Source organism: Protopterus annectens, chromosome 1.part0 (assembly GCF_019279795.1).
Source record: "Protopterus annectens isolate FY-2018-M chromosome 1.part0, PAN1.0, whole genome shotgun sequence".
NCBI classification, from domain to species: domain Eukaryota; kingdom Metazoa; phylum Chordata; order Ceratodontiformes; family Protopteridae; genus Protopterus; species Protopterus annectens.
The window spans coordinates 1,787,640,989-1,787,659,767 of NC_056725.1; the positions used below are offsets into that span (position 1 = coordinate 1,787,640,989).

General features: G+C 38.9%; 1 protein-coding gene across 1 annotated transcript in view; it reads left to right on the forward strand.

The window, feature by feature from the left end:
* Positions 1–18,779, forward strand: part of TBXT (T-box transcription factor T) — a 111,196-nt gene that overhangs the window by 44,355 nt on the left and 48,062 nt on the right. Inside the window, exons 4-8 of the mRNA XM_044071538.1 lie at positions 3,403–3,537; positions 4,032–4,093; positions 4,201–4,262; positions 6,429–6,605; positions 8,561–8,693. Coding sequence (XP_043927473.1) covers positions 3,403–3,537; positions 4,032–4,093; positions 4,201–4,262; positions 6,429–6,605; positions 8,561–8,693 — 569 coding nt within the window. The remainder of the gene's footprint in view (positions 1–3,402; positions 3,538–4,031; positions 4,094–4,200; positions 4,263–6,428; positions 6,606–8,560; positions 8,694–18,779) is intronic.

Genomic DNA, 18,779 nt, shown 5'->3' on the forward strand with positions numbered 1-18,779 from the left:
CTCAATACAAACAAAAAATGATTGACTTTAACAACTGGCTTAGTTTTTGGTGTCATTCAAAGGGGATCCAGTACCTGAGATCCTAGGATGACATGATTGACAAGCTACGATGCTTTGCCAGAGATGGCCTGCATCTGTCTCCCATGGGCTTCTGCCTCCTGGCAAAGGGTCTTGATTCCTCCATAGTGCCTTTTTTAGGCAATTCCACAAGGTCAACACTACCAACATGAAAATGTAACCAAAACGTAAATTAAAGGTCATGCTGCTAAAAGCTAGGAGTCTAAACACGAAACTGCACTCATTGCAAGCATTCTTAACCCGGGAAGATGTTGCCATTTTTGAGGTCAAAGAAACCTGGATCAAAGCTGCTGAGAGCACCCCAGCCATACCAGGTTACTCATCCTATTATTCATTCAAACCTCAAACTGTGGGCAGCAAAACAAAAGGAGGTGGAGTTGCAATATATATAAAAGACATGCACACCTCTAGGCTGGTCAAACAGTATGATGCACAGGAAATACTCCAGGTGCAGTTAACAATTGACAAGACCCCTATTCAAATAATAGCTAGCACAGGCAAGAAACTCTGACTCAAGATGCCCACTCCACCTATGTGGGCCTCTTTGAGTCTATCAAGATTCAACTATTTACCCTGATCCTGGGTGACTTTAACTATCCAACCATAGATTGGAAGAAATACGCACGCCAAAACACAAATGCCCAAAGTTTCCTTGATTTTGTCAATGCAAATGGCTTGGATCAGTTGGTTGTCACCGCCATGAGAGGTAAAAAGATCTTGGACTTGGTGTTAACAAATATGAGTAGCCACTGCAGCATCCCTATAGTGTCATCATCCCTGGTAAGGTTCGACCACAAAGCAGTCACTTTTGAAGTTACCATCTCACCCGACCCCACACCACCCCAGCTAGGGTCAAACAAAAAAAAAAAACTTCTCTAAAGCTGATTACAACCACCTGAGGGAAGGTATAAACAGCTTTACTTGCAGCCCCCCCACACTCCTCCACAGAAACTGACACATATGTCCAAACTTACATCAAAGTACTATTTATATAGCTGAATGGAATCAGGAATACCAGACAGGATGAATTCATCCTCCTCAAGGAAGAGTAAACCTGTCTGGTGGACATCTACAATAAATAAACTCTATAATAAAATGAAAAAATTGCTGTCCAGGACCAAGAAGGAGAAGGTGCTAATTGAAAGCAATCTCTCCTTATCCTGAACAAGCAAATAAGAGCACTAGTGAAATCCTCCAAAGCAAACTTCAAGTTCAAACTGGCCACATCTACTAAAGACAATCATAAGGCTTTCTTCACATATGTCTGCAATCTCAAGGGAAGTACCCAGATCTTCTCAGAACTGGTGGTAAAGGACACCACATACACAAACCCTGTAGATGTAGCCAACCTGCTGGCAGACAGTTTCAGTGGAAACTTCACTCCTCTGTTCCCCCATCAGTAAAACAGGACATCCCCAGTACCTGACCCCCTCCCCTTATCTCTAGGGAGCAAGTCATCACTACCCTCTCAAAGACAAAAAAATACAGCCTCCATGGGACCCAATAACATCCCAGGCTGCATCCTACATGAACTCAGGCAGGAACTTACAGCACCATTAGGCACCCTATTCATCCAAAGCCTGAGTACTGGCTTCATCCTAGCTGAGTGGAAGACAGCTACTGTCATCCCTTTGCACAAAGGTGGAGCATCTACCGATCCAGGATATTATTGACCCATCAGCCTAACTAGTCTGTTCTGCAAGGCCATGGACCAGATTATCATAGACTTCATTAACAAGGACATTGCCAACCTCCAGAAACTTGATCAGCCACAGTTTAGTTTTGTCATGGGGAGGTCATGACTGTTAAATTTGGTCGACTTCTTTGAGACAATCACCGAGGCCATAGACGAGGGGAAGATGGGGCACCCCATCTACCTTGACCTGGCCAAGGCCTTCAATACTATTCCCCACTCTGGTATAATAGATAAACTGTCTCAACTAGGCATCAATCCATATGTTACCAGATAGGTAGCAAACTAGCTTACTGATAGAACCTACCTAGTCAAAATAGGACAAGCCACCTCAAGTAGTAGACCCATAACAAGAGGTGTACCCCAGGGATCAGTCTTGGGGCCTCTGCTGTTTGGAATATACTTCTCAGAGGTACAAGCCAAGTTTAGTGGGCTATGGCTGACCAAGTTTGCAGATGGCTGCAAGCTGGGTGCTGTCATCAATCCTCCTAGTGATGTGGACATCCACCAAGTGGGTCTCACCCAAACAAATGACTGGTGCCAGAAACATGGCCTCAAACTGAATGCCAAAAAATACATCATCACCCCTTTTGGGAAGAATGACGTCTCCACAAATTATCACATTGATAATAAGGCACTAAGCATGCAATCAGTCGCAAGGGACTTGGAAGCCCAGGTTGATAGCAAACTGACTTTTAACCACCATATTGCCTCTGTTGTATGGAAAGCTTTCTACATGGCCCACCTCATTAGAAAGGGTATCTCATCCAGGGACAAGGTGGTCATAACTTCCCTCACAAAGCACATGCAGCAGCTGGAGAGACCACAGAGATTCCTCACCCAGAGAATCCAGGGCCTCAAACATCTACCCTACACAGATAGGCTAAAAGCCCTGTCCTACTACTCAGTCTCCTACAGATGGCTCAGAGGTGACCTTTGTCTGGCATACAAAGCAATCTGAGACCCTACCCTGATGGGACTGCTGCATAACCAGAAGTCAAGCTCCACTCAAGTAACCCACACGCGAGACCTCAACTTGGTCTGTTGGTCTGTGACATCAATAGGACTTGTTGGCGGGACAGATTTGTGTCCCAGAGACTCCCCCTTTTGTGGAATAGACTCACTCTCCATGTCAAGCAGAGTACCTCATTAAACCTTTTTAAGCACAACCTGGACAACTGGATGGGGAACAGAAAATACACCCCTGGGATTCCACCTATGTCCCTGCTGGACAGTAACATAGGGTGATAACTTGTTGGAACATGGGCTAAATTCTTGGCTAGACTTGTAAAGGTCTCAGGGCCAATAGCCTAGTAACTTCCTATGATCCTGTGATACTTTTAACATATTATTGTTTGTAACAATTTGGCTTGAGATGGTAAATAACACTAGCAGTTGGTTTTAGTCAGGAAAAGCTTACAAACATATGTACTTTTTACCATTTCTATTTAAATATCAGCAATATATTTAGCAAAGGAGAGACAAGAAATGTTACATGGGTTTCTGTAAGATAATGAATGGACAAGGTGAAAGGTTATGAAAATATCAAGGATCATTGTAGTTTTATTGATCATAGCTTTAAACTGCTTACACTTTTTCAAGCTGCACTATCACATTTTTTTCTGTTTCAGATAATGCTGAATTCCTTGCACAAGTATGAACCCAGAATTCACATTGTGAGGGTCGGAGGCCCTCAGAGAATGATCACTAGTCACTCTTTTCCAGAGACACGGTTCATAGCAGTGACAGCCTACCAGAATGAGGAGGTAAGAGGAGCGACCAGAGGGACAGGCGAGTGAATCTTGTAATTAGTAGCAATAGCAATGCATACTATTAAAAAACTGCTCAATTAATATAGTTTAAACATTTATTGAGTTTGTGAACTAATTACAACCAGAAAAAGGGGATACACTGAACTAATAGAAAAACTGCATTGAATAAGGTTAAAAAGAAGTGAAACTCATGACATGGGAGAGGCTCCATTGTCAAAGGTGCTGCTGACAATGCACCTTAGGGAACTGCATTCAGATAATATCAGGTCTAAACATTACAAATTAAAAAAAAAAACAGTTGTTTCATTTTATGATCACCTTATGTCAAGTGCCTGCTCTCATATATGCCCCATTTATTTCACCTTTCCTTGGAACAGTTCATTTGAGCAAAGTCTTACAAATAACACGTGTAACCTGCAAGTGACTGTTTGTAAGATGTTTGTCTTTTTATGCAATTCATCTCACAGCTATACCTTCTCTGTTTTCAGATAACAGCACTTAAAATTAAGTATAATCCATTTGCAAAAGCATTTCTTGATGCCAAGGAAAGGTAAGCTGTCAAATTTTGGTTTGTGTAAAAGATTGCAGTTTCACAGACATCTCAGTATTGTTTTTTAATTTTAGTATTTGACATAGTACATATACTTTTCATTGTAGAAGTGATCACAAAGATATGATGGAAGACCTGAGTGACAACCAGCAGTCTGGATATTCACAGTGTAAGCTGATTTTGCTTTAGTTTCCATTTCCAACACTAATATTGCCTCCAGGACCAGTTTTAGACTACATGATAAAACTGTTTTAAAAAAAATAAACATTAGCTGAATTAATGCCATTTCCATGGAATAGAATAATAATGCTCTGAATATGATCTAACTGGCCCTGGTTAGATAGTGGCATGGCCAGGCATGGCCACTTGGGGCAGTGGTGAGCCATCATTTCCAAGGATTCACACTCCATTTTGGAGTTTCTGATCGAGACTGGAGATTACATGGTGATGATATTTTTATTATTATTTTTGAGAACATTTTTAATTATATACAGTCTGAACAGAAACAATACAGTAGTGTTGTATGCACGTTGAATAGATGCGGGTTTGTGAAAAAAAAAGTTAAAAAATAATTTTCTTGAAATATCTGTCCTGAAATGCACCACAGCACACATAGACCCTCAGAGCTTCAGGTTTCCTGGCAGGACATAGACTCCCAGCTGAATAAGTGAACTTTGACCTAAGGCTAATAGAGGAGCCCCATCCCTGACTTCTTCCCTGGACATCATTTAGTCTAAAATTGAGCCTACATATTAATACAGTGTTACAGTACGTGTCATGTTAGATCTCCTTTGGGGACATGATTAAAAGTTGTGTTCCCTTGCTTAGTAATCAACTGTGAAAAGCAAAATTATGTTAATGTTGAGGTCATTGATTTTGTATTATGTCTATAAGATATAGCTGTTATTTCCTTGAATGTGAATATAAACATGTTTTGTTATTATATGCAGAGACCTTTAGAAAGAAAAAAGAAAGGAGAGGAACATGTGCTGATTTTTTTTAATTTCACCTCCAATGCCAGATGGATTATTGGGAAGGGCACATATTTTGTCAACATTTTTTTTGTACTGAAATTCATTAAGATGCATATGTTGCATCCACTTATCACTCCTGGCCCCAATTTTCCATTAGGACTCAGCCCAGCAATTTTGGTTTTGTGACCTAAATTTTCAGAGGAGCGCATCCTAAACTGTTTGGGTCCAGGCCACTTGTGGTACTCTGTTTTCCTGCTTGGTTAACTTCCCCACAGTGAAACATTCATGCCTTACCTCTTATGATTACTTTCTAGCTGTTATTTATTTCACAACATTTGCAAGCTGCGAACCTGCTTGTACCCTGTAGCATAATTTTTTGCTTGCTTGTCCATATGTCCAGCATAATTTTTTACTCGCTTGTCTACAGTCATACTCGATATTAACCAGTAAGTGTATTTTGTTTTCCTTGAGCAAAAAGAACTGTAATTGGACACCAAGTATTGTCCCTTTCTGGTACTGCAACATTATTCTTTTACTCCCCCAGCTGAAAAACATAGGTGAGGCATGATATCACTCTACCTGTTAACACATAATATTGGTAGAAAATTGGCAGTTAACTTGTTTGCAAGTCCTGTGATATAAATAAAAGAGATAACATTTTAAAAAAGTTTCACTCCAGTCTTGGGTTGCTCCATGCTGTTCCCACTGACTTCTCTACTCACCCATTCCTGGATCCTCTAATTGTTCTTATGGGGTACCCACTATATAGTCCTTCAGTAGGTGGTCCCACCAGTCAACCACACTACTATCTTGCTGTTAAGCCTAGAGTGTGAGGGATCCAAAGAAGAGTAATGAGCATGAATCTGGGACCTGTCATTTCTGTAGTGGCCCATCATTTACCCTAGATGTGGGTGTAGCTAATGCAGGGAAGTCAGGATGTCATTACAGTACATCTGCATTGTTCTGAAATAACCAACAAGGCTCTAGGTCTCTACTATAGGTCAAAAAAGCATAATATTTCCTCCACACCCTCTTTCCCCAGTATAGGAGAGATGGCCATCAGCCACTTCTTCCTTTCAACTCCCCTCCACCAGCCCTAGTAGAAAGCCAAATCTGCTCCCAACTGTGGATCCCCATGGTGCAGACAGATGACATGCCTTTTTGAAAATGAATTGGCTTAAACTAATAGCAATTTTTAAGGTGCATCAAATATAAACTCAAAATACAAAAAAGATACTTATGTTTCAGGTATATTATTTTAAAAAGGTGACATAAATACAATCCTTACTGTTAATTTTTGCTACTAGAAAATGAATGACTTAGCTCATGGCTGAGTTAATTTTATGTGTTGGTTTCTTTAGTAGGTGGCTGGTTTATTCCTGGTACAGGCAGTCTATGCCCTAGTAGTAATCCTCACACACAGTTTGGATCAGCCCTAACACTTTCATCTTCCCATGGCTGTGAACGCTTCTCATCACTAAGGAATCATCGGTCTGCTCCATATCCAAGCTTGTACACCCACAGGAATAGCTCTCCAAGTAAGTTAATGAATCGTGATTGACATTTGTAACACTTTTCTAAGCAGACATATCCATAAGAAGATTGAGGGTCTAGGGTTGGGACACAAGGTACAGGGGTTTGATTCTCAGCTTAGAAAGGGAAATTAGCTAGACTTAAAATGGCCCACAGGAGCAGCTAGCCTAGTACTATAAACCTTTGAACCTATGAAACTGGGATTTGGTATCCAAATACAACACGGTTTGATATACACAGACTAATAGAAGTGGGCTGCAGAAAAGTGTGGGTGTCACATTTTGGGAAGTTATAATTATTAAACTGGGTATTATTTCAGAAAATGTCTTAGCAAGAGGAAACAAATACAAAAAATTGGATGGGTAGTGCACTCCCCTGAAATGGAGTCATACCTGTCAACTTCTAAGTGCAAGAAATCTGAATAAAGCCCAAAATAATGGGGGCGAAGACCCAAAATCAAGGACAAATTTTAAATATTGCTTTTATAAACTTAGAAAGTTGCTAGAATAACAGGTTTTGCATTAGCATGTATTTTCTGAAGGATAAGAAGTATGACATTCGTATATGTCATTATTTAGTGACTTCAGTCTTCAATGATTTGCCATAAAACCCCCAAGTTTTATGAGAAACAGAACAAAAATCTAACAAAATATCTGGACATTCTGTGAAAAATCAGGACAGGTGAGAGGTATGAATGGAGTTCATGTAGCAAATTCTTACAGTCATGGAAAGTAAAATATGAGAAAGATTAATGATATGAAAACAAAATTATGTCTGAGTCCATTGTTTAGATTATAGTGGAAAAAACTTGGAGAATATCTGCAATAAACTACCTTTTAGGAAGCAGAGAACAGTAGTACGCTAGTTAATAAGAAAATGTATTAAAGACAACATGAGGATGTGTCAAAATGAACAAAGCAATAACGATATATTATATTTTTAAGATCCTATTAATATAAAGAAAGAAAAATTAACAGAATAATATGGCTAAAATAAGGAAAGAATAACCTGGAGGATGCATTCTCTGTAAAGCTATAAAGATTATATTTAATGCTTTTTTTTCAGAAATCTCACTTTAAAATTATGGGCCTGATTTCTTAAAGTTAGAAACACTCATACCAATACTGTAAGAATTATTTTGAAGATTAAAATTATCAATAATCATTCTTATGTCCAACACAAGAAAATATTTTTAGAGTTTCATTACATTTTTATGCATAAATGTACTGCAACAGTTTGATGTTAACCAACACCATTTCTATTAGGAAAACTCCTACTTTTAAAAGTTGGTTTCCAACTACACCGTGGATAATGTCATTGTTATTAAGTATGGCAGCTAATATTCAATGCATAAAACATAGACACAGTTTGAAACTAAAGAAAACAGGCAATTAATGCACGGCACTAGATGAGATGTTGACTGACTCTGTACTGAAAATGTACGTAGTTGTGGCAGTTTTACTTAATGGCATAAATGGAGACTGTCATCATAACAAGGTCACAAGAGTTACAAAATGTATTTTAGTAATTTATAAATAAATAAATAAATAAAGCAAGCTGTTGATTGACTAATTTATATTGCTAACAGACAAAATGTACTGCATTTCATATGGATCCTGATTTCATCATTTATGCTGTGATACTTGCAGTAATCAAATCAGTAATTAGGTCAGTAGACGAAGTACTAGTACAGGCAGGTTACCTGCATTCAGTGGCAGTTAGAACTGGGGAATTGACAAGGCAGCTGATGTGCTTTGTTGGCAGAACTCCCTAAAAAGGGAATGTATGTGGAGAATCCTCTACTGAAAAAGAGAAGCTTTTTAAGAGTTACATGAACTGATTTAGATACTGTTAAACTGCATGTCAGGGGTTTATATGTAACCTGTCCTCAGAGCATCATTATATGTCACACAGATGGTTTATAAATATTAGTGGGCATTTATATTTTCTGTCTCTGCAGCAGAATATACTGATAACTCCTCCAGCTGCCTTTCCATGCTTCCGTCCCATGATAACTGGTCGAGTCTGCAAGTTCCATCCCACACCGGCATGCTTTCTGTGAGTCATGGCACACCGTCTTCTACTTCATCCAGGTAAGTTCCAGTTTACCATTGAAACTAGATCCCTCATTATTTGATTAGGTAGCTTTTAAATATTTCTGTCTGTTAAATGCTGAAATGTCAAAAAAGAGTACTGATTTATAAAAATGCTGGTCATAATAATCATTTTAAAGCCTTGACACATGACAGATAATACTGTTTACATTGAAGGCAGGTCAGGCTAGTACTGTCACTCTCAGGGAATTCGTAATGGGAAGGACTTTGTTTGGACCATAGGTTTAGCAAGGTCAGTCTGTTTAGTTTACAGATTAATGTACTGCCACTGGGGTACAAATGCTGTGTATAACTGACTTGTTAAGCATGCAAAAGTTAAATGTCACCTTATCAATGTTGAGGCTGCAGAATGTATTTTGCATAATATCAGATACTCCGTGTAGTTTACTGTTACAGTATTGTCTCTAGGTGACTCCCACAGCTAGCCAGTGTTGGGTGGTTGGCTTCACAGAGGAGCAGGTGACAGAAAACCCTACAGGATGGCTAATGCAAACCTAGCCCTGGCCCTTGACATGGCTCCTAAATTGTAATGTTTGACAAAAGTGTGAACGGATGACCAAGCTGCTGCTTCCATAGTGGCTTGAGTGAAGACCCCCCCCCCCCCCCCCCAGATACCAATGGAAGAATTCTGTCTTGGCCTTGTCAAACTGAGGTGTATTATGACTTCCCCAGCATTTTAAGCATTTGAAAAAGCACTTGATAGATAGAACATTCCCAAAACCTGACTGCTAGCCTTTCATACCAAAGAAGACAAGTATACCCAAATTCCTGTTTAAAATGCCTGTGGCAGACTTATCTACAGCATATTTAGATGCACTCAAGCATTCTGAGATGGCTCTGGGGTGCAACATTTTCCTCAGTGATAATGAGATCTGAGCTCCTGATTATTTTCCAAAACATTTACACTGTTTATTTTAGCCTGGTCATTAAAGTCCTTAATTGTCAGATGTACAGAGTTAACAAAAATAGGAAGTATCTTTAAACAAATATGGCTAATGAAATTCCTATTGAAACTGTAACATAGAGAATATGTAAAATAACTCAGAGTGCCCTTAAAGTGGGAAAATCATGCATTTAAAAGTAAATGGATTTTCCTAGACCATGCTTTCCAGAAAACAAGAGTTGTGATTTCAGACTACTCCTTCATTTATCCAGATTGAACAAACCTTTAAAAAATACAAAGCTCAAAGTAGTAGCCTTGCAAACCCTCCTTCCTCTGTGTTTGACTTGCTGTAATGGTGGCCCTAGATATGAGAGATGCCTAAAAGTCACATCAGTGTTCAAAAAGGCCACTAACACTTCCTCCACATCTGACGAGGGTTCTTTAACTTCTCACCAATTTGTCCGTTGCATTATGCCAACATGTTCACCAAATGCTTAGCTTGACTTACCTTGGAGGAAATGCATGCCTTTTAGTATGCCACCCATTGCGTTATCAGCCTGAGAAGCTTCCTGAAACCACCAAAATCCATTCTAATCCCAGTAATGTTGAAGACTTTGCTAAAGGTAGTGGTGTACACAAATGCAAGCAGGCTTCCCTTCCAAGGGAAACCTTGCTATTTGGGGCAACCCTTTGCTTACATGGCCCAAAAATGTACTTGACAGCAAGAGCTTTTCTTTGGGCTGCATATCAACCTCAGTTTTGATGGGCCAAACTCCATATGGGAAAATCTAGTGATAGTTCAGGTATCACATGGTGAAAATCTAATCTTAGGAACAACAAATCCACCCTTTTACAGAAAATATTCATTACCTTGGATTCCTTTGATAAAGAAAGAATTCCAGTGGTGGTTTCAGCATGTGCAAGCCAAACTGGAATGCCCTTTAAGACAAAAGACAGTACCCAAACCATGACATCAAATGCTTCAGACTTTGTTTGGTGGTGCACATACTGCTAAGGTGACTTTTCTGGGTGGTCATTGCAGAGGCCATGTGAGCACAGGACACAGATGTGAATAAAAGTGACAACCTTGAATTATGTCTAGGAGATATTCAGAACTCTGTTGTACCTGGATATGTTAAGTGAAATACTACCAGACAAGACTGCAATGATGGGTCACATAAATACGCTGAGAGACATATGCTCCTGCCCACAATTCAGTCTGGTCATAATGGCCTGGAAAGTGACATCTCAGCTAAACTACAAGGCCATAATCACATATATTCCATCAGGCCAGAAAACCATGCAAGACCAGATCAGCATGTCTGCCTCCATCCTCCATGAGTGAACGGTGGAAAGAAAAATATCAAGGGCCAAGTGCACAGAGGAAGACCCTCAAACTAGACCTGCTTGCATCTCAGGGAGATTACCAGCTGAAAAAAATATTGTTTCACCTTCCTATGCAAGAGTGATTGGGCAGGGAATGCTGTCTCATTCCCTTAGAAAAAAGAAAGCCTTTGTGCATCCCCACTTTTCCTCTTCCTCAAAAGTATTCCAAGTGAAAAACAGCCAGTCTTATTCAAATACCCCATGTTTGGCTGAGACAACCATTGTTCTCTCAAATAGCTGACATAAGCAAGAAAGTGCAATTCCAATACAAAAATAATGTAGGAAATGAACTGAGCAAAATGGGTCACTACTGCCCTCACACCTAAAAATAATGTAGGAAATTAACTAAACAAAATGGTCACTACTGCCCTCACACCTAAAAATCATGTGGGAAATTAACTGAGCAAAATGGGTCACTACTGCCCACAGACCTAAAGGTCCTCTGGCTGGAGGCATGGATAAATTCAGCTTACTTCAATAGCTACTTCCCTTAAATGTTGCTCTATATATTACAGGTATCCAGGAGAATAAGCATCAGGAAATCATACCTGACTAAAAGGAAAACATTCTTTCTTCTTCACATGAATCTAAGTGTATCTTGCATATGGCAATAAGAAAACCCAGTGGTATTCTGTATCTAGCTAAGCTCTTCCTCAGAAGGTTATCTTGTATGATTTTGTACAGTCATGAAGATGCACATAAAACCTACTGGCCTACCAGTGTATGGAATCCTTCTTGGTTTAACGCACTGAAGACATGCAGTTAGCTCATTCCCCCTTAGGCATATTCCCTGTCCCTGTAACCTAAACCTTATGGTAAAAAATGACCTTTATGCATTGTATACCAGGTGATAATCCTAATGTGCAAGGAACCATATACAGTATTCCATAGGGAAGGAGTAAGTCTTAAAACCATTCTCGCCATCATGATGAAATCAGCACTGGCTTTGAATCAAGCTAGTAGCTTGTCAGAACTCCATCCTAATCCACATACCAATGAGGGAGGGGATATTTAATTTAATATGTGCAAAAGCAGCTGGTGAACTAAATGGTAAGGCACAATGACTTCAGACAGATTGATTTATTCTTTGTCTCTTTTATGCCAGGTAATTTTATTTATATTAACATTTCGACCAAAACACTTTAGGTCCGTTACTATTTCATGTAGTGGTGACATGCTACAATTTGTTTTAAAGGAATATTCATAATTGCTTTTTTTCAGATTTCTTTCCCATAAGCTTGGTATTTCAGAAGTTTCAAAAGGAGTTTTGGGGAAATACGATTATACTTGTGGGATGGGGAGGCTGCATTTTTGAAACTGGAGTGCACTTCCATAAACCCTGGCTATGCTAATGGTTATCAGCAGAATGGATAAACAATGGAAAGACATGTAAAGATAAGGTTTACCAGGACAGCAGCCACCATGCTAAGTTTCTTTATAAAAGTCTCAGTCCAAGGTATCTCTGAGTCTTATACTTAGGACACCATTGATATAGCTGCAAACAATCCAGGTTCAGGACAGTTTTTTCCCAGTCTGGAGTCAGGCTAGCCCAGTGTAGTTACTGCTTTAGTACTCTTCCCAGGAGTGAGGCATAATAGTGCAGCAGCCATCCTTGTAGTGATGGCAGTACAGATGTGGGAGTATACAAACTAACAGTAGATGTCCAAATAAAGGAGCACTGCTGCAATGTAGGCTCCTATCTGCTTTCCACCATGCCTTTAGACCTTCAAATCTGGGTTGAGGGATGGAAAAGGACTATTAGGGGAAAGTCTGTCTCTAAATAGTGAGGGACAAAATGGACTCTTTTTGTTTTTGTCTTTTACATTTACTTATGCTCTTTCCCATCTGTTAGGGTTTTGATGGGGTGGAGTTGTCTGTCTCTCCTTGCTTGCCGTTATCATCTGAGAGAGGTCTAAGACAAATCATATTATCCTCATATTGTAGACTCTGGTCAGACACTCTAGTACGATTTCATTAGACGGCTTTTTACCAAGCTAGACAGAAGTGGTAAGCCCCATGGCAGTAGCGCGCGACATTAGGAGAGTCACTTGCAAGCCAATAACTGAGAACTCAAAGGTACACTTGGTGTCTCAGCTAAAAAAGAACTGAAAATAGCATCAGCTACTGTCCCTTTTAGCTGAATGCCATGCTGATTCCCTGGGCTTGTTGAGGAGTCCAACTCTGCTCTGTGGTTATCCAAATGCTCTGGAATAGTAGATATGTGCCCTTTTCTATTTTCAGTGGATAAAGAATGAAACTGTAGATGTTCCTTTTATTTGAATACCCAAGCACGTTTATGCACTCATATGGGACCATAATTTTGAAGAATAGCACATCACCTGTACCAAAGAAAATTACTACATGAAGTGTCACTTCCAACAAATGCAGAAGCAGGTGAAGTCTTTTAGAAATGGTTAGTCAGAGTTCTAAGTTTACAAATTAATGTACTACAGTCATAATGCACTAAGGTAGTTAGTAAAGGATGATGTCCATGTTATCTTGTCAATTAAAAAGTAAGAGACATTCCTCAAAAATATATAAATAAACAAAGACTAGGTTGAGCTATCTAACAAGTAGATGAGGTTCCATAGGATTTGGTTCACTGCTAAACCTGATACTGGAAGGGCAGCAGAGTGACAGATGTAGCCAAAATGAGAAGTAAACTTTAGCTATTGTCTGGGTACATGCACTTGATCTGATTTGCCTTTTTGGTAAATTGTTCACATTAATTGTGTATCATAGTCTCTTTGGCATTATATTCAATAACTCCAGATCTAATCCTCTACTAAGAACTGAGACATGGTCTGCAATTCTGTAATGCAGTATGCAAAGGGAAAGGCTACTGCTGTCTATTTATTAAGATGCCCAGTAAATGTAAAAGAAAAAGGAGGTGGATATGCTAAATCAGTCGAACATTATGTGAATGAAGTATTAACACTGAGAGACGCAGAGACTGCGACTTGAAAGAGACACTATTTACAGAAAGCAAAAAAAAAATGTCACCTTACTAGCATAAGCAAGTTGTCCTATGTTATTAGTGGGTTTAAAAAAAAGTGCTGTCGATATTTCTTGCATATAGTTATATGTTCATATTGCATATATCACTCAGCTGTGGAAATATTAAAATAGTTTTAGAAGCTGAAAGCATAAATAACAGATTCAGAAAGTGGTAAAGACTTACCTGATGGTTCTAGTCATTATTCCCAACAAACGTCAGAGGGCAATATTAGAAACCTCACATGAACATACCTCTCAATCTGCAGGCATTGGGAATCTAGACAAATGTTCTTGAAAAGTAGGTAATACTGCAAAAAAAATTGGGTACTTATAGTTTGCATGATGACTAGTGTACATCTCCTACTGTTTCCTGTAGGATTGCGTGTGATATTACTTAGAAACAAAATTAAAACTCCCGGTGTGACAAAATGATGCTGTATCTAGATAATTGGGTGGTGAATCACTTATGTTCAGAGAAGTTGTTGTATGCCATTAATGGGTTTAAAAATGTGCTGCCTATATTTTCTTACAAATTTCTAGTTATATGTTCACAGTGCATATATCACTGAGCCAGAAGGAATGGAATAAGAATTCAACTGAAAAAGAAAAAAATGACAGATTTCTCTTACAGCCACTAATACACTAAAAGCGTATATATTGCACCTGTTCACAGCAAAGTTCCCTTCTTCCATACTGATATTCTGCTCTGCAAAACACTTTTCATACTCCTGTTTACAAAAACAATGCACATTCTAAGTACTGAAATACCTACATTTATTGCTTGCCACTTGTTTCATTAAATATACTGCAACTACTTCTAGAAGGATACTTGGTTTGTACCTAAAACAATACTTGGTATGCGCCTAAAACAATACTTGGTATGTACCTAAAACAATGCTTGGTATGTACCTAAAATAATACTTGGTATGTACCTAGAGTCGGACTGTCTCAGAATTTCAGCTTTATTTTATCTTTAGGCTTCTATACTCTTCTTGTTCATTGGTGTGCACTGTTAGCAAAAACATGTAAAAGGGTATCCAACATGAATATTCATGAAAGTTATTGAATTTGGGCAAATTTACTATATAACAAAGCAGTACCTACAAAGATGTATAGTCTCTAAAAAGTCTTAGACTGTTTTGGCTATAGATTTACACAGTCATGTGGTCAGCAGAGTAAAAATTACCTGTCATTAATGGCAGCCGAACATCTAAATTTATAAAAGAAGTACTTCACTTCAGCTACTTGGTGACATAGATGGATAAAGCTCTGACTACGCTCCAAGAGGCTTGGGTGACTGAGTGGCAGGGAAGGCTTGGTGTTCCCATCCAAGGTGAGACTGCACCTATTGGTTAGCTTCCTAAAAAGACATAAGCTCCAAAGGGGGGGGGGGTGTACCCTTGGATGTAATAAAAAAGATTGGCGGTGGGGGAGTGGGTAAGTCATACATAACACCCCCTCCACTGGATAGAAGTATAGATGAGATGGGCCCACAGGACACATGCCCAGCCCCAGCAAAACTGGAGTAAGTTACAGGCAGCGAGAGTAGCTGGTATACCATGCATGGACACTGTGTGCTGGGCTGGTAAAATAATGTCTGAGGGGACCACAAATAAAAAAAAAAACATTTTATTCCATACCACATCCTTCTATGCAATAGCTCCAGCCCCTGACGAAATCTGACCTACTTCTGTAATATTAGACACAGTGAGGATCGATAACGGACTACATCTTAATAACACTGATAATTCATCATATCTAAAGACTAAGATTTGTAAGAGCCAGGCAGTTGTACACAGACTAATGATTCCATTGTAGCAATAAGCAAAATGTTCATATAAAATGTAAGCAGAGGTATTACAATCCACAAGTCCTGAGGAATTAATCAAAAACAATAGTTAAACAATTCACTAATAGCCTACTGTAGGTCCCTTGATCTTACTTCTGGAGCATCGAAAGCCAGTCTGCTGTTTAAGCACAATTACAGAAACAAGATAATTTATTGCATAACCAGGCCTGGAAGTATAAACTAATGAAGAGATATGCAGGTGATTACAAAGGGAGAAGAAAAATATGAGAAAGTATCTTGGCAGAAAAATGAGTACTCCATATTCTTCGCGCTCCAGAGGAGAGAATCAGAAGCAAAACCCCTGAAAATCAGGGACATCTGGTGATATTATTATAGCATGTTATACTTAACATTTATAATAGAATAAATGTTACTTCATCCCCAAAATAAAACTTTCTCCTTACAGTACAGAAAGCGTAAATGCAACTGAGCTATCAGAAAATGTCTACATTAGCAAATAATTTACATAAACTGTTTTCTATTAAGAAAATGCTATGGCAAACTCTGTTGGTAAGGTAAACATTGGTTACCTAGTCACAGCATTGCAAAACTAGGAAACAGTCAACTACTCAACATATACTCATTTGATAAGTTAGAACCCTGCTCTTTCCCTCTAAAACTGTAGATTCATATTAAGACCTGTATCATGTCTATAGTCTCGGAAAGCAAAAAAGTATGCTGATCATGATAAAAATTATCAAGATGTGATTTCTGACTGCTAAAATATGTACATGTAAATCTGCATAGAACTAGATATCATCATAACTATAGACTCGAACACACACACACACACACACACACACACACACACACACACACACACACACACACACACACACACACACAAAGAATGAAAATTCTTCCAAGGACTGACTGACTTAATTCTCAAATGTGTGGTTGAACTTGGCAAAACTCTTAACTTTCAAACAATATTCATGGAGCATTTCAATCACACTCCAAAACCAGGAAAACAAAAACTCACTGACATCATATAGGTGAATAACAAGTTATATAGTGCATGGAGTGCCATGACTTTATTCCAATATGGGGAAAAAGACAAACTAGTTAAATGTTACACTAACAAACGATCCGTTATTAACACCACTTAGGAAGGTACTTAATTGCTAAGCACCTTTCTGAGTGCTGTTAATATCAGGTGCTGTAGAAGGCACTAAGCAACCGATAGTACCAGCCTATAAATGACATTGGCAGAAGTAAAACTAGCTTTGTTTTGCCCGCTGTATGCCTTGCGACTGTTCCTGACTGTCTGATATTTTGCTCTGTCCCTAATAAATGGGTTTAATCTTCTTGTAAATAACTGAGAATGCCAGAAACAGAATTTCAAAATTCTTATTCTTCAATAATGCATATTCATGGAAAATGTGTCATGCTGTTACTATTTTTTAAGTGAATTAGAGCAGTATTTAAAAACTATGCCCGTTTTTGGTATTTTATCCAACCCAATAATTGTAAACATGATAGATGTCCTTCCCACAGTGCTCATTTGAAAGGGCTTTGCTGGCTTTCAAAGTCAGTAAACACTTTGCACTTTTTCCTTTCTTTTTTTGCATAATCAGTAGTACATGCAGCAGATAATTTGTCGTGCACTACAATGAACTCTGATTTGCTCTCGAGGAGAATTTCTTCCAGCCGTGTCTTGAACACATAATAATGCAGTCACGATTGATATCTAATCGTAATTGTCTATGATATGCACTATTCAAAGGTATTATACTCTAGTGCCTCTGCCACAGAATAGTGATAGGAAATAAATACAGCTATAAAAGCTGAAAAACATTCAATTCTGCTACACAAAAGCAGACTAAAGAGTTTAACAGCTTTTAAAACTGTTAGTCCGGCTGATGTACACTTAGTTGCTGGCCACATTTGTGTAATAACACTAAGGTTTGATGGCTTTTCAAAGCCATTAAACATTTCACACTCTTGCACGACTTTTTCTCCATTTTTTCAAACTTTTGTTGTTTGTGTTGATTTACTCCATCAGTGTTTCATTTATCTTAACCAGATCTGTGTGCATTTGTCTTATATTTTCCTGTAGGTTACTGGATGTCATGTCTGAAGGTTGCATTTCTGTTTACTGAACAGCTGCAGAACTTTCCTCAGTCAGTGTTTCTTCCTCACGTTTTGTAGCTGATTTTTTTCCAGGTGCTCTGTATTTCTTTTTTTCCTGGCATCCAGACAGTGCACTTACTAGCCAGTTACTGAAGTTTATGCATAAACATAGAAGTCAACTAGCCTTCTCTGTTGAGTTTCTGTTTTCACACTGGGACAGTTAGAGTTAAGCTGTTACTCAATGTGCAGCCATTTTGGAAAACCAATCAAGAAGTTCTTTGCATGTCTTTTTCTCAATAACTAATGATGCATCAGGACCAGTAAGGTTCCATGTACTACAAAGAATTTTAGGTGTATAGGTATATACTAGGGAGTGTCAGAGAACTACGTAAGAGTGGTACAGGATATGTACGAGGGTAGTGTGACAGCGGTGAGGTCTGCAGTGAGAGTGACGGATGCATTTAAGGTGGAGGTGGAATTACCTCAAGGATCAGCTCTGAGCCCTTTCTTTTTTTTCAATGGTGATGGACATGTTGACAGATGTATTCAGACAGGAGTCCCTGTAGACTATGATGCTTGCTGATGACATTGTGATCTGTAGTAAGAGTAGGGAACAGGTGGAGGAGACCCTGGAGAGGTGGAGATATGCTCTAGAGAGAAGAGGAATGAAGGTCAGCAGGACGAAGACAGAATATATGTGTTTGAATGAGAGGGAAGATAGAGGAATGGTGAGGATGCAGGGAGTAGAGGTGGTGAAGGTGGATGAGTTTAAATACTCAGTTCAGAGTAATGGTGAGTGTGGAAGAGAGGTGAAGAAGAGAGTATAGGCAGGATGGAGAGGGGTGGAGAAGAATGTCAGCAGTGATTTGTGACAAAC